The 15279-nt window shown below is 52.3% G+C and overlaps 1 protein-coding gene across 3 annotated transcripts in view; it reads left to right on the top strand.

Annotated features, from left to right (window-relative positions):
- Window positions 1-13123, top strand: part of MAP1A (microtubule associated protein 1A) — a 36118-nt gene extending 22995 nt beyond the window's left edge. For all 3 annotated transcript variants that reach the window (XM_035130840.3, XM_035130842.3, XM_088657432.1), the window contains 3 exons: window positions 216-8508; window positions 9709-9941; window positions 10454-13123. In XM_035130840.3, the coding sequence (XP_034986731.3) occupies window positions 216-8508; window positions 9709-9941; window positions 10454-10609 (8682 nt within the window). In that variant the 3' untranslated portion in view covers window positions 10610-13123. The remainder of the gene's footprint in view (window positions 1-215; window positions 8509-9708; window positions 9942-10453) is intronic.
- Window positions 13124-15279: the final 2156 nt, after the last annotated feature.

Genomic DNA, 15279 nt, shown 5'->3' with positions numbered 1-15279 from the left:
GAGTAACATATTTCCAGGATGCTATTATTGATACATCTGGTGGACACCTCTGGCCACCCAAGAACAATAGTTAGTTACATAGGTTGACTAGTAGGTTTCCAGTTCTAGTTAAAAGTTGATCTTGCATGGATTTGACTAAAAAAAGACATTTTGGGGATTTTTATCAAGGACCTTTTGTGATGCTTCTCACAAATGCCTGCTTCTGACTCTTGTAGGTTGCCCAGCTTCTCAGCAACACAGATCCAGCTTCCAAGGCCTCCCTGACTGTGTCGTGCTTGGGAGAGGGAGATTGGAGCAACCTTGGACACCCCCGATTCCGGGACCTTCTCAGTCTGAGACTGAACCCTGACCCAATTCTGCCAGAGATGGATGGGATCTCTGAGTTTGCCGAGTATGTCTCTGAGACAGTGGATGTCCCATCTCCCTTTGACCTCTTGGAACCCCCAACCTCCGGGGGCTTCCTCAAGCTGTCCAAGCCCTGCTGCTACATCTTCCCTGGAGGGAGGGGGGATTCAGCGCTCTTTGCCGTCAATGGGTTCAACATCCTAGTGGATGGCGGTTCAGAGAGGAAGTCCTGTTTCTGGAAGCTGGTGCGGCACCTGGACAGAATTGACTCTGTTCTCCTGACCCACATTGGGGCCGATAACCTCCCTGGCATCAATGGTCTCCTGCAGAGGAAGATCGCTGAGCAGGACGAGGAGCAGTCTCAGGGCTCCACCAACTACAGTGACTGGATGAAGAATCTCATCTCCCCTGAACTTGGGGTGGTTTTCTTCAACGTCCCTGAGAAGCTCAAAATGCCCGAGTCTTCCATGAAGGTCAAGAGAAGTATTGAGGAGGCTAGCCTGACCCTGCAGTACCTCAACAGGCTGGGTGTGAAGCCAGAGCCCCTCTACAGGGTGGTCGGCAACACAATTGAGCCCATCACCTTGTTCCACAAAATGGGTGTTGGGAAACTGGACATGTATGTCTTGAACCCAGTCAAGGAGAGCAAGGAGATGCAGTTCCTCATGCAGAAGTGGGCCGGGAACAGCAAGGCCAAGACGGGCATCATTCTGGCCAACGGAAAGGAAGGGGAGATCTCTGTACCCTACCTGACCTCCATCACCGCCTTGGTTGTGTGGCTCCCAGCAAGTCCAACGGAAAAAATAGTGCGAGTTTTGTTCCCTGGGAATGCACCACAAAACAAGATTTTGGAAGGGCTTGAGAAACTCAGGCACTTGGATTTTCTGAAGTATCCTGTTGCTACGCAGAAGGAAATTGCCTCTGGCCTTCCCACCCTGGCACTCAAGCAGACCAAGATCAAGCAGAGGACAGACAGTAAGGAGAGCCTCAAGTCTTCTAAGCCGGCAGCTGCTAAAGCAGGTGGTGAGGAGGGAGCAAAGGAGCTGAAGTCCGAGGTCCTCAAAGAGGCCAAGACAGAGAAGAAGGTCAAGGAGCCACTGGAAAAGCCCCCCAAGGCAGAGAAAGTAAGAATGGACTCCAGTGATGCCCTCAAAGCAGAGAAAAGGAAACACAACAAAGACAAAATGGGCAAGAAGCACCTCAAGGAGAAAGTGTCTAAGCTGGAGGAGAAAAGGGACAAGGAGAAGAAAGAGATCAAGAAAGAGAGGAAGGAGATTAAGAAAGATGATGGGAAGAAAGAGGAAAGGAAGGAGTCAAAGAAAGAAGAGAAAAAGAAGGAAGCCAAGCCAGAGCTGAAAAAGATTTCAAAGCCAGACTTGAAGTCATTCACCCCTGAAGTGAGGAAGACCTTGTACAAGGCAAAAGCTCCTGGCCGGATCAAAGCGGAGAAAGCTCGCAACAAAGCTGAGAAGGACGCTGCCCACGGAGAGCCAAAGAAGGCATTGCCTGTGCCCAGGAAACCACCAAGCCAGCCCCCAGAACCAGCAGGCGTGGCTGAGCACAGGCTGGTCTTGTCTTCCCCAGAGGACCTCACCAAGGACTTTGAGGAGCTGAAGGCTGAAAAGCAAGCCAGGCTTCCAGAGGCACCTGGTCCTGCAGAAGGAGAGGCAGGAAAGCAGGGGCTTGGTGATGTGGCTGCTCAGGAGACAGACCTGATCTCAGAAGGAGTCAGTGGCCCAGACTCCTGGTCCCAAGTCGCAACAGAGGAGGAAACAGGCAAGGTGGGAGGAGGGGAAATGCCCAAAAGACCTGATGAGAGAGTAGCAGCCTTGGAGGAGCCCCTTGAGAGAACAGCAGAAGTCTCCAGAAAAGAAGCAGGAGAGGAGAGAGATCCAATGCAGGCCTCTGGTGACTACTCAGAAGACAAATATTCTGCTTTGGAAATGAAGTGGATGGAGACACAGGCAGAGAGGCAAATGGACAGGAGAGACAAGGGATTGGAACAGGCAGAGCTGGAAGGGACCAAACAGCCCCTTTCAGAGGCCAAAGGGGTAGAGGCAGAGAAGAGTGAGCTTTCTCTCTTCCAGCAGCCAGAAGGTCCCCTCTTTCCCTCCAGAGGGAAGGGAAAAGAGGCCAAGGAGGAAAGCAGACTGCCTGGGAAGCAAAGAATGGGCAAGGGGGAGGAGGAGGAATCCTGCCTGGGCAGTGCTCCAGCCCCACTTGGAGAACACATCTCCTACATCCAGGATGAGACCATCCCTGGCTACTCAGAGACAGAGCAGACCATCTCCGATGAAGAGATCCACGATGAGCAGGAGGAGAGGCTGCCCCAGCTCAAGACAGATATTAGCTCCTCTGACATTGCGGTGCCAGACCAGACCGGCTCCTTTGAAGCTATCCATGGGATCCAGGCCATGGCAGCTGCTGGCCAAGACCCTGCAGTCCTTGCCTACCCCACCAACATTGTGGCTGCCCCCCTGGCGGAAGAGGAGCATGTTTCTTCAGCAACATCCATCACAGAGTGTGACAAGCTCTCCTCTTTCGCCACCTCTGTTGCAGAGGACCAGTCTGTTGCCTCGATAACAGCACCACAGACAGAGGATACTGGCAAAAGCTCCTTGCTGCTGGATACAGTGAACAGCATCCCTTCCTCTAGAACAGAGGCTACCCAAGGTCTGGACTACGTTCCCTCCGCTGGCACCATTTCTCCCACATCTTCACTAGAGGAGGACAAAGGCTTCAAGTCTCCACCTCCAGAAGACTTCCGTATACAAGCAGAAGGTGAGAGGAGGCTTGAGGCCTGCAGAAAGGGCCTGCAGCAGCAACAGGAACCAGAACAGGAGGAGGAGGAAGAGGAAGAGGAGGAAGAAGATGAGACACCAAATATTGAGAAGCCTTGGAGAGCACAGGGTCATTATGATGCACCTTTGTTTTCTCAGCAAGGGCCCCTGGGAGATGGTTTAACAGGAGTGCCAGTGGAAGGATCCCAAGAGGCCATGCTGATACTCGATGGAGAAGCCCAGTTGCTGCAGGTAGTTGCAGGCTCTGGTGAGGCTGAAGAGCGGTGCATGAGCCCTGATGATAGCACAGTCAAGATGGCATCTCCCACCCAGTCGGGCCCCACCAGCGCTGGGCACACACCTTTCCACCAGTCCCCTGTAGAGGAGAAATCGGACACTGTGGAGGCTGAGCTGTTTGACAAGTCTTCTGAGGCCCCTGTGAAATGGGATGAAGAAAGAAGTCCCAGCAAAGCCACTGAGATCTCCAGGGCTTTTGAAGGAGAGGTCGCTGCTACCGAGGGGGTCTTTTCTGGGGGGAAAGAGGCATCAACTCTCCTTCAGGACAAGCCTGTCCCAGAAAGTGTGGCTGGATCAGAATCTGTACCTGTCCAGAGTGAGGATCGGAGACTGCTTCTTGAGAAAGAGGAGCTGGCCATCAGCTTCTACCACAAGCAAGAGACCCTGGACATTTCTGACCTTTATCCTCTCACCAAAGAGACACTTTTAGAGCCCGGAGAGGACTCTCCATTGAAGGGTGCAGACACCACTGAGGAAGACTCCCAGGAAAGCATGAAGTGCCCTGCCCATGAGGTGCTCTTCTCTGCGGCTGAAATTCCTCCCCCAGAAGGGTGGGAGGAACTTTCCGATAGAGCTTTTGGTGAGAGTTCTTCACAAGTGCCCACAAAACCGCTTTCACCAGAGGAAGTAAAGGTGTTTCCATTTATTGAAGACACTCCTGGGAAAGCAAAATATTCAGATGATTTTGCCATGGAAAAATTGCCAGAAGATGGGAATGCCCTACATTTTACAGAAGGCAGCTTAGGCCAAGAGGGGTCCCCCTCAGTTGCTATCAAATACACTTCCCCAGAAGGCAGCGACATTTCTGTGAGCCTTAGTGAAGAAACCTCTTTGCACTTGTTCACAGGAGAGAGTTCTCAACCTGATGCTGCTCAGTCCCTGTCTACAAAAGAGGTCCCTGCTCAGAAGTCCTCATCAGACGTGTTCACAGAACAATTCTCTCCTGAAATGAGCTACCAGGCTTACACAGAGCAGAGCCCTTTTGGAAGCAAAACATCTGAAGCTTTGGCCAAAGACAATTCACTCAGTTCCCTTTCATTCCCTGGGAAGGATCCATTCCAAGACAGCCATGCCACCCTCACGATGTCTTCTGCAGACACCTTTATGGAAGATGCCAGAGCTGTATCTTTAGCTGAGAAAGAGCCCATCAAAGTACCATCTCCAAGACCTTCCCCCAAAGAAAGTCCAGATTCAAAGTCTTCAAGCTTCACAGAACCAAGCCCAGTTCTAGAGAAGGAGCCTTTGCAAGTCTCCTCTGAGGAGATGGGGCCTTGTCAGTTGCTGGAAGAGGAGCAGGATACTGAAGAGGAGGAAGAGGAAGAAGAGGAATCTCCAGAAATGGAAGATATTTATCTGAAAGACACAAACTCTGAGAAGAAAGTGTGGTTTCCAGAGGAGACGAAAGAAGTGCCATGCAAAGAGCAAAAGCCAAAGTATGGGAAAGAAAGAGGGGAATGTACTTTCTTGGATGAGGAAGTAGAAAAACACGAAACAAAGGCTCATCCTCCTCCGAAGACTGAAGAGGGAGTGATCTCTCACTCTGCAGCAGAGTCTGAAGATGATATTTCTGGATTGGCCATGAAAGACATTTGGGACTCAGGATACAGGCACTTCCATGAAAACTTTGCCGCTCTGAAGCAAGAGACACCTCCTGAGAATCGCTTTTCCCATGTGAATGACAAGGTTGTGGCCCAGCAAATGCCAGAAACATCATCTGACCAAACACATGCATTTCCACAAGCAGCTGCTGAACACAGTGCCCTGGACACAAAGGAATCCAAGATGCCTGGCTCCATAAGCTCCCCCTCTCCTGGGCTAGAAAGTGTGTCAACATCTGGCCTGGAATGGGCCATACTGTCCCCTCCACACCAGGTCAAGATTCCGCCTACAACAGGGTGGAGAGAGGAGTCCCCAGCTGAGCAAGCTGAGGAGGAAGTGGCCACAGAGCCATGGTCCAGCTCTGTGGTGGAGCCTCCTGCTTTGGAAGAGGAGAGAGAAGCATCTGCACCAGAGCAGCGAAAGTCCCCTGCAGTAGACCAAAGTGTGCCCACGCTGCAATCAGGAACCACAGAGAGGAGATCAGAGGCTGATGATGTCTACAAAAGCAAGTGGGATCCCAAAGAGATGCAGGGCAGAGAGCAGGAGGCTGAGGTGGAATCTCATACTTGCTCAGAGGAAAGCCAAAAGGAGCAGGTTGTGAGGGCAGCTCTGCTGAGTCCAGTAGGATCCCAGGAAGACATGACCCCTGCAGTTGTGGAGCCAGGGAAGACTGAGTCCACCCACCTTGGAGGAAGTGGAGACCTCGCAACCCCTTTGCAGGACTTAGTCTCGATTCACCAAGCAGAGCATCACTCCTGGCTCAGCACCACAGACCCTCCCAGTCAGTCTGGGCTCTGTGAACCCAAAGGGGAAGAGAGAGAAGCAACTCCTTACCCTCATGAGAAGACTTTCCATTATGCAGATATCTATGAGAATGTTGTCATGTCTAGCATTGACCACTTTGGAAAAGATGTGGGTCTCAAGATAGGGACAGCCCTTTACCCCATCTCCTCCAAGGAAGAAGAGTCTTGCCTCTACACTCCTACTGAGAAAGAGCTCTCGTCTCCAGTTTCCCCAAAGGACAAAGCAGAGCCCTCCTTTGAGTATGCAGAGGTCCATGCCCAGGGCCATCCTCTTCAGATAACAGGGAAGCCCAGTGTATCACAGAGCTTGGCAGCCCAGGACAACCCACAGCCTGATGAGAGCCTTGCAGACTCTTCACCTCCTCTTCAAGGAAGTCTGGTGAGCTCCCTGCCTGCAGCCTCTCTGGGGGACAAAGGCTTTACCTCCCACACTGATGTGGCAGGCATGCTGAAGCAGGAGGAGACAGCTCTTTACATTGAAGGTGCTCACCCTCCAGATGCAAACATCAGTCAGGAGCAAAGGTCTCCTTCTCCCAAGCACTCCTTGCCCAAGGATATGTACTATGAGCAAGCCAGAAGGGGAGAAGAGAGCGCCAGCGACTCAGAGCTGGAGAAGGGGGCCAAGGAGAAGTCTGAAAAGGAATCCAAGCACCCAGGGGAGCCCCCTTCAGCTCTGAAGCCAGCCAGCAAGAGGGAAGAAGAACCCTATGCAGACATTTCAGGATTGGAGAAGGAGGACTGTCTGTCAGTGACATGGCAAGGAGCATCCTATGGTGCATTGTTGGGAGAGGAGAGTCAGAGAGAGAGAACAGCCTTGAAGGCTGAGGATGTTGCTGCCTATGGCAGCCTTGCAGGTCCAGAAAGGCAGGAGTGGGCCTCAAGCAAGCCATGCTCCAAAAAGGAGGTGGATGAGGAAGAAGAAGAGGAAGAGGAAGAGGCCTCCATAGGGAAAGGCTTTGATGATACTGACTCCAAAGGCTTCTGCTTTGGTTCTGCTGCTAAAGAGAAGGACTCTCCAAAGGGCCCAGCATTGCTGACTAAAGGGCTGGATTGCTCTTCCTCGGGCTTTGAACTCTCTTCCCTGGGCATGCACCAGCCATCCATCCTGTTCCGACACGAAGCACATTTCTCATCCCACTTACGGGACAAATCCCTCGCTTTTGGCATCCCTGATTCTGACCCCTTTGAAAAGGGCAAGAGAGATGAATACTTGGAGGTATCCAAAAAGGTTTCTAGTGAGGATTCATCGTTCCCAGCAGGAGGAGGGAAGCTTCTCTCTGGGGCACCCCAAGAGCAGCAGCTGCACAGGGAGTCATCTAGCTCTCCTGAGGAAACCTTCTTGAGGGCCTCCATCTCAACACATCCGGCAGTCAGTGAGAGCCCCTTGTTCCCCCCTTATCGAGGAACAGCTGCTGGGCCAGATGTCCAGAGAACACAGCAACCCATGTCCCCACAGCTTCCAGCAGGTTCAGCAAAGATGTTTTTAGGTGAAATGGGAGGAGATGCCTCTGCTAGCTTGGGACTGCCCTCTCTACCCACTCAGCAGTCTGAGTCCAGCTGCACAGTTAGCTGCACACAGCAGCTCCCAAGCCCTGGAGAGTGGCCAGCAGCCACTCCCCTCCCTGACATCCTGGCTGCTTCCCCCCACTGCCAGCAGGAGGCAGCTGCCACTGCCAACGGGCCCACGGAGGTGAGCCTCAGCCCCCTTGCTTTCCATGGTGGGCCACATCTCACAGGGGCAACAAGGAGTGAGGAGGACGAGGAGGAGGAAGACGATGACGAGAAGGAGGATGACGAGAAGGAGGACTGTGAGAGACAAAGCCGTCCCTCTTCCTTGTTGAGCTGTGAGCCAGCTTTCCCACCCTTCTTTCCAGATGCCCAGCATGGCAGCCAAACAGAAGATCATGGTGATGCCTCCCATGAGTTGGAGCCATCTTTGGGAGCCACCTTGGAGTACGGGCAGAGGTTCTCGTGTGAGTATAAGCAAAGGAAGGGAGAGCTGTCCCCATCGTTCATCAATCCCAGTCCTCAGGATTCATCAGAGGAGAGTGAATGTTCCCAGGCTGAAGATCACCCTTCTGTGAAAGGAAGGCCACACTCCATCCCTGGTGGCCATAGGCAACCCTCTGCCACAGCAGAAGAAACTCCCCCCACCTCCGCAAGTGACTCTGGCACCTCCCAGTCTGACTCGGATGTCCCTCCAGAAACAGAGGAGTGCCCCTCCATCACAGCCGACGCGGCTATGGATTCCGACGAAGATGCCGATTTCCTCCCAGTGGACAAAGCTGTGGGCAGCTCCCATCACAGCAGCAGCAGCAGCAGCACAAGAGCTGGTCATGACCCCCCACCCATCACCCTGGCGGACCCCCATCCTCACCCTCCACACCCGGATGTCTGCATGATGGACCCCGAGGTGCTGCTCAATGAGCAGAACATGAGCAGGCCTGACAAAATATCCAAGAAGGATCTGAAGGAGAAAAACAAAGGGGTGAGGAAGCCGCTGGGCAAGCCCAAGTCCTCTTCCCCTGCCCGGAAGCCTGAGAAATGGTCCCCAACCCCCTTGAAGCAACAGCCTCCAAAGCCAGCACTGGCCAAGAGAGAGAAGCCCCTGAAGGCCCATGGGGAAGAGACGGGTCCCCCCAACCCTGGCAAGAGCCTCGTCAATGGCGTCAAAACCAGCCCGGGTAAGACTGAGCAGAGGCCTGGCCCTCTTGGTGGGAATTGTGGGGGCGTCTGTGCTCTCACCTCTGGTTGTCCAGCCATTTGTCTTCTGCCCAAAGTCTGGGAGACTTTCCTAGAACCAGGATGTGCTGCTTCTGCTCCCTGGTGTAGGGTCAAAGATTGCCAGAAGCACTTCCTGTGGATTTAATCTTGGGCATGAATGACAAATCAGGCCTACCTTTTCCTGCTGGAAAATACATGGTCTCCAGTTCTGAAACTCTGCACTCTGGTGTGGTGATTACCAAATACATTATTTTGCGGGGGAATCTCTCTGGAGGGATCTCAGGCAGAGATACAAAGGGATCACCAGCCAGGTGAGTCTTCTACTGTCAGAGGTGATAGGTTCTTGAGACCCAGCTGCTGCAAACTGCAAGCAGGGAAAGTCCTGCTGCTGTGCTCATGTTCTGCTTGGAGGCTTCTTCCCTTTGGGGCCAAGGGGAGAAGAGAGTGCTGGACTGTGATGAACTTCCTCTGGCCTGACCCTACTGCTGCTACAGGGTTCTTCTTACCGGTAGGCAATAATTCAGACTGCGGAGCTCTGTCTTGGGCCCTATAATAGTCTGCCTTTCTATAAATGCATTGGACGAAGGATAGAATCCCAGAGAACCCTAGAAGGCAGGGCTAGGCTTGTTTGTGTGGAGGGGAGAGGGAGGCCCCTGCACTTGCCCCAATGAGTCGGAAGCTGATCCTTTCCTCCACCAGCAGGAGGTGCTATGCTGGAAGTGGAAGGTGGTCCTTGGGCTCCCAGTAGAACACCTCTTTGCAGAACTGGGCAAAGTGGGCTGTGATTGCATAGGGGGGATTGCATAGTCATGCCCTCAGGCTGTTGTTGGGCCCCAGTCACACTGACAAAGGTCAAGGACAGTGAGAGCTGTAGTCCAATGGCATCTGGAGGGCAACAATTTGGCCGCTATTGCGTGATCAGCTTCTCCCAGTGAATTCCAGTTTGCTTTTCTCTTAGCTTCTCCTGGTTCCTTGACTTTTCCATTCTAAGGAGAGGAGTTGAAGTGGGGCAGTTGTGGGATGTGAAGAAATGTTAAGAATGATGCTATGTGAGAGATCCCTAGTTGGGGCATTTTCATCAGGAGCTGATGGGCTAGTAATCACCATGCCCAGTTGCCACCAGCTGGTTTAACATCCCCTCCCTCTTCTCTCTCCCTAAGTCTCCAGCAACCCCAAAAGCAGCTCCTCTGTGCCCCCTGGGCCCCCCATCTATGTGGACATGGCTTACATCCCTAATCACTGCAGTGGGAAGAACACAGACCAGGAATTCTTCAAGAGGGTCCGGGCCTCCTACTACGTCATGAGCGGCAACGACCCAGGCAGCGGGGAGCCCAGTCGCGCAGTGTTGGACGCCCTCCTAGAAGGGAAGGCCCAGTGGGGGGAGAACCTGCAGGTATGTGCTGGGCTGGCTTCTCTGTGGAGCCAGTGGGGGGAGGAGAGGGCAATAGTTTGCAAGCATGCCTAAGAGCTACAGCAGAGCATGACTCATGGAGAGCTTTATTTCTCTGCAAAGTATGACGTCTCAGTGCAACAAGAACTCTTCACTTTAAAGGAAACTGCCTAAGTCAGTCCTGGCCCTATGCCCGCCAGGCAAGCCAGTGCTCAGCTACTGCTTGGTCTCATCTGGCTAGGAAGGTATTGTCTCCATTGGCCCACCCAGCCACCTCTCCTTTGCCTAGAATAATTCTGAGCCAAGTCCAAAAAGGGAGGCCCACTCACCTCCACCAGATCTGCCTTAGCTGCTGAAAAAATTAGCTCCAGCCTGCTCCTTTGACCCAACCCTGCAGCAAACCTCCTTCTGCCTCTGCAAGGGATCCTCTATTAGCTAGAGGTTTCCTGGCCCTGCTGTGATTGGCCAGAGCACCCAGGAAACCCCTTCCCAGCCTGTCTCTTGTGCTTCCTTAGGTGACTCTCATCCCAACACACGACACGGAAGTGACCCGGGAATGGTACCAACAAACCCACGAGAAGCAACAGGAGTTAAGCATCATGGTCCTGGCCAGCAGCAGCACAGTGGTGATGCAGGATGAGTCCTTTCCTGCATGCAAGATCGAGTTCTGAGGCCTCCCTGGCTGCAGCAGTGCATTTCATCCGTCCATCCACCCCACCCCCCACCATGCAGCACTGGGAGATCCATCTACTTACAGCGCAAGTCTCCTTCCTGTCCCAAATGTGGTCTGGATTTGCTGGGCACATGCTGCCTGCACATGGCTCTTGTTTGCCACCATGCCCAGGACGTGTCCAGCATGCCTGGATGTGCGTGGAGTGGAGGGACCCTCTTGGGAGCTGCTTCACTTTTCCACATTTATTTTGCTGCCTCCGTCATTGCTGTAGAATAATTCAGCTGCTTTGATGCTGCTTGCGAAAGCGCTGCCCCCTCCCTCCCCACTTCCTTGCCTGAGGGCTCTTCTGCAGGGCCAGACCCCCAGAACTTTGTCCGACTTAGCCCATGGGGTAACTTCAGATGGAAGCAGCACAAGAGACCAGTAAAAAGGAGGACGAGAGCAGGAAGAGAAAGAGAGACACCATTCCTCAGCCTCTCAGGTGTGAAGTGAGAACTGAGCTGGGAGGAGGAGGAGAGAAGGGGGTGATGACACAGAAAAGTGGAAATCGGCTTGCTTGCCCCTCAACACTCTGCCAAAGCTGTGCTGAAAAAAAGAATCCAGCCTGGCGCACCAAGGAGTACATTGCAGAGAAGCCCTTAAGCTCTGCAGTTAGAAAATGCCAAATACTGCATCTTCAGCAGTGCCAGAGGTGAAGTTGGCCCTTGCCAAGTGACTCTGCCCTTCGGACGAGGATCATGTTTATCAAGTCCCAGTATTTTCCCTGTGAGAAAAACAGTGGCTAGAAGGGGTGAAATTGGGGTAGGTGGGTGGGGACTGGATCCCTCTGGGGATGGAGCTGGCACCTGCTGCACATACAAGGACATCCTTTCCTCCCGTTTGCTAGAACTGAGGGCCAAACCAAGTGAAGGGGGTGTTTGCAGGCTCTTCCTCCAGCTCCCCGCATGCACTGCCATTCTCCTCGCAGCTATTGCAGATAGCATTAAAGGCCCTTCAAGCTGTCAGCAGCCACAGTGAGGGCCCCCGTTTTCGTCCTCTGTGCTGTTGGCAAAGCCAGGGCTGATGGCCCAGCACATTGTAGCCACGGGGAGGGAGGGTGCAGAGAGCACACTTGGGAAGTCACAAATCATGGGTGTGAAGCTTTGGGCAAGCTCTGAAAAAGCCTTACAGAGTCTTTGGGTGTGGCTTTTGGTCTGGGAAAGAATGTGCTCAGCCCTCTTAGCTGGTCTAAATTGTTCCTGCCATCAGACTGGCAAAAAGAAAAAGAAAAAGTGGAGCTGGGGAGAATCCCATAGGAACTATTTTTCTGGTCACTGTCTATATATTTATTTTGGGTTTCTTTGGGTTGTAATTGGAACTGACCTTTTATTGGAACTGTGTATGCTATTTTGTGTGTGTGTGTGTGTGTGTGTGTGTGTGTGTGTGTGTGTGTGTGTGTGTTTAAAATATTTTTACTGTGAGCTGCCATCACCACACTGAAGGCTTCTGGGTTTCAGGGCACAGGGTAAACATCACATTTCTAAATGCAGTAAGCTTGACAGATGATAAGACAAGCCCCTGCCCCCCTGCCTTCCCCCTGGCATTTGGTTCTGCAGCCTCCAGGGGCTCAGTTCCATGCTCCAGCTCGCTGCCCTGCAGGAAGGGGCCCAGCAAGCCCAATTGTTGCTTTCCTGTTGAGCTTATCCATTGCAGTTTGGGTCTTTGACTTGCCCTCATGGCTTGTGATGAGGCAGCAGCCAGTGACCAGTGCCTACAAGCCATGTATGCTCAGGCCCAGCAGCAGAGGTGGTGGGTCCCTGGGCCTGGACAGACAAGCTGCTGCACTAACCCACCTATGAATGTGTCTATCTTAAAACTTGAAGCAGGGGCCAGTGGGATTTAGACCCACTGCTCCGTCAGAGGAGAAAGTACTACAGGGGAATATATTCCCCCACATCCCTCCCCGCTCCATGGTTACTCAATGATCTGCTCTCCACCACTCCAATTTCCCCACCCAACCAGCTCAAGTCCTTCCCCAAAATTTGTAGTTTTGAAGCTGACTTCAGCATCTCCCTTCTTCACGTTCTACGGCAAACCTTGTAAAAACTGCTGTTTATAATGCACCCCAACTGAGCTCCATTAGCAATCCCACCACCACCCACCCAGAGGGACCGTTGGGGAGCCCAGGAAAGAAATGACGAGAAAGACATTGAGCTCCTGCTTCTGCTTGTTCCTGCATGGGAGCCCCAGCACGCAATTCCTCCTCTGCTGCGTCATGCTCATGGGGACCTTTCTCAAAGGCAGCGGCGGCGAGAAGGACTTCTAGGCCAGCTCCCGTTGCTACTGAATGTTGTATAAACAGAGCCCAGTGCTCCCCCCGCCATCCTCCTCTCCTCCATATTATGTACAATCCAAGTTCCTCAGATTCCTCTCCCCCCTCCCCTCGCATTTCTGTGTGCAACTCTCTGTAATTCTAATGATTGTAAATGGAGGGGCCTGCACTAACCAATAAAGCCACATTAACTGCGACTCAGAAGGGGCTCCTGTCCTGCTTCCACCGACTGATGCACTGGCAAAGTGCCCAGCCCTGGTCCTCCACCCACTGCCGAGTCTCTTCCAGCCTTTTGGAGCTGGGCTTCTGCTTCTCCGCCAGCATCCATGACCCAGTGCCTCCCCGGCCCAATGGCACTGAGCTCCATAGGTCAAGGGAAGGAGAAGGGCTGCTCTGCTCCCTCAAAGCCCCTCTGGGAGCATTTCAGAGCAGCTGTCTGCCTGCCTGGGCCTTGCTCCTGCTGCTTTCCTCACCCCACACAGCAGAGGCCTAAAGGGGTCAGGGGAGGGCAGCCTCCTTTTTGCTTGGTGGGGAATGAACAGAACAACCTGTTTCGTTGCCCACATACCTTTTGTTCAAAACGGCATTTCCAGAAAACTGCTCAGGATTGTTGTTTACAGCACAGGGACAAGGATTTGGCCTCTGTTTGTGTAATGTTCCTCATGAGCCATAGAATCATAGAATCTTAAGAGTCGGAAGGTACCCAAGGATCACCTAGTCCAGAGCAAAATAATCCAGAAGAGAATGGCACCCTAGAAAACAACTGGTTTCCCTTGTAGATATGGAACACCAACAAAGAGTGCAAGAGCAGAGCAACCTTCTAGCTGGACCACCAACACAGGCCAGACAGTTGGGAGACCCTCAAGGCGAGGGAAAGAGCTGCCTCCTGCAACTGTGGTTGTTGAATCCCACTTCTGAAGCTGTGAAATTCTGTATCCCCATCACAACAGACTATGCACAATTTTTTCCTCTCACCTATCCTGAATCTAGTCCAGTCCATTTCATTGGGCAGTCACCAGTTCTAAAATTATGCGAGAGGTAGAAAAAACTCTCTCCACACTGTGAAAGCCTCTGTAATTCTGCCCCCCACTAATTGCCTTCCCCCTCCAAACTAAAGAGGCACCAGTATTTGTCCTTCCCTGCATGAAGGTGTTTCAACTCGGTAGGGTGGATCAGAACTGCACACAGTATTCCATATGTATTTCCTTGATAACCACGGCAGCATGCATAGTTTTTGTTCTGTTCTTTGCAAATCAATTTACATTTACATTGGGCAGCATTTGCCATTTTCTTGCCCATTCACCAAACCTGGAGAGAACCATTTAGGGTGCTGCACAATATAGTTTGGTTTTTACACACACACACACACACACACACACACACACACACACACACACACACAACCCCACACCAAAACGGCATCTAAGGTGGCTGCTCATTCCAACCTCCAGATCCTTGAGGGAGAAGTGAAAAAGCACCAGCACCATTGCAGGACCTTGCCTTGTAGGAGTTGGGGGAGGAGAGAATCCCTCCCCTCTGAGAATTGCTGGTTTATTCCTACTCTCCGCTTTGTGTTGTTTAACCAGTTCCTGACCTATAAAGAAGAGCTGTCCTCTCACCCCAAGGCTAATAAATTTGCTCAGGAGCCTTTGGCAAGCGTCTGTTAAAATCTTACTGAAAATAAAAGTATGCAGGATCCACGTGTTTGTTGACACACTCAAAAGAACTCCAAAAGTCTAGCAAGGCCAGATTTGTTCATCTGTATTGGGGTAGTTAATTTAGTGCCCCCCCATGTTGTTCAACTGGAAGAACTCCCAACATCCCAGATGCGTCAGGCAGGCTACATGGAGCCAAAGGGAGTTGGCGTCCAAAAACATCTGTAAGGGAGCGTGTTGGCTCCCCTTGTTCTATTTGATGCTTGGTAATTTTCACTTCAAAAACATGTTCCACCAACCACCCAGAACAGATGTTGCGATGGTGGCCAAGCTGTCCTCCTCTTTGAGCAAAATGCCCCTGCCTCAGGAAGGACTGCTTCCTTCTCACACGAACAGACCTCAAAGGGTTTTCAGACACCCTCCCTTTGTGTCTCTGATTTCCTGCAGCTTCTCTTAGCAGTTATATAGCCCTTGCTGGAAACGGCAGGAGGAAACAGTGCTCTAGTGCTCCGGTCCTGCTTGCAAGCTTTCCACTGGGGCACTTGGTTGGGTACTGTGAGAACAAGACGCTGGACTAGATGGGCTTCCGCTGGCTTGATCCAGCAGGTCCATTTTAAGTCCTTTCTAGTGCAGCTGCTAATTCTGCCTAAGGAATCCCCTCTATACTGTGCAGCAAGAAGGCCTCTCAATGTGCAGGACAGC

Source organism: Zootoca vivipara, chromosome 13 (assembly GCF_965207765.1).
Source record: "Zootoca vivipara chromosome 13, rZooViv2.hap1.1, whole genome shotgun sequence".
NCBI lineage: Eukaryota > Metazoa > Chordata > Lepidosauria > Squamata > Lacertidae > Zootoca > Zootoca vivipara.
The sequence above is the reverse complement of the archived record's forward strand: the minus strand, read 5'-3'. Positions and strand labels throughout refer to the sequence as shown.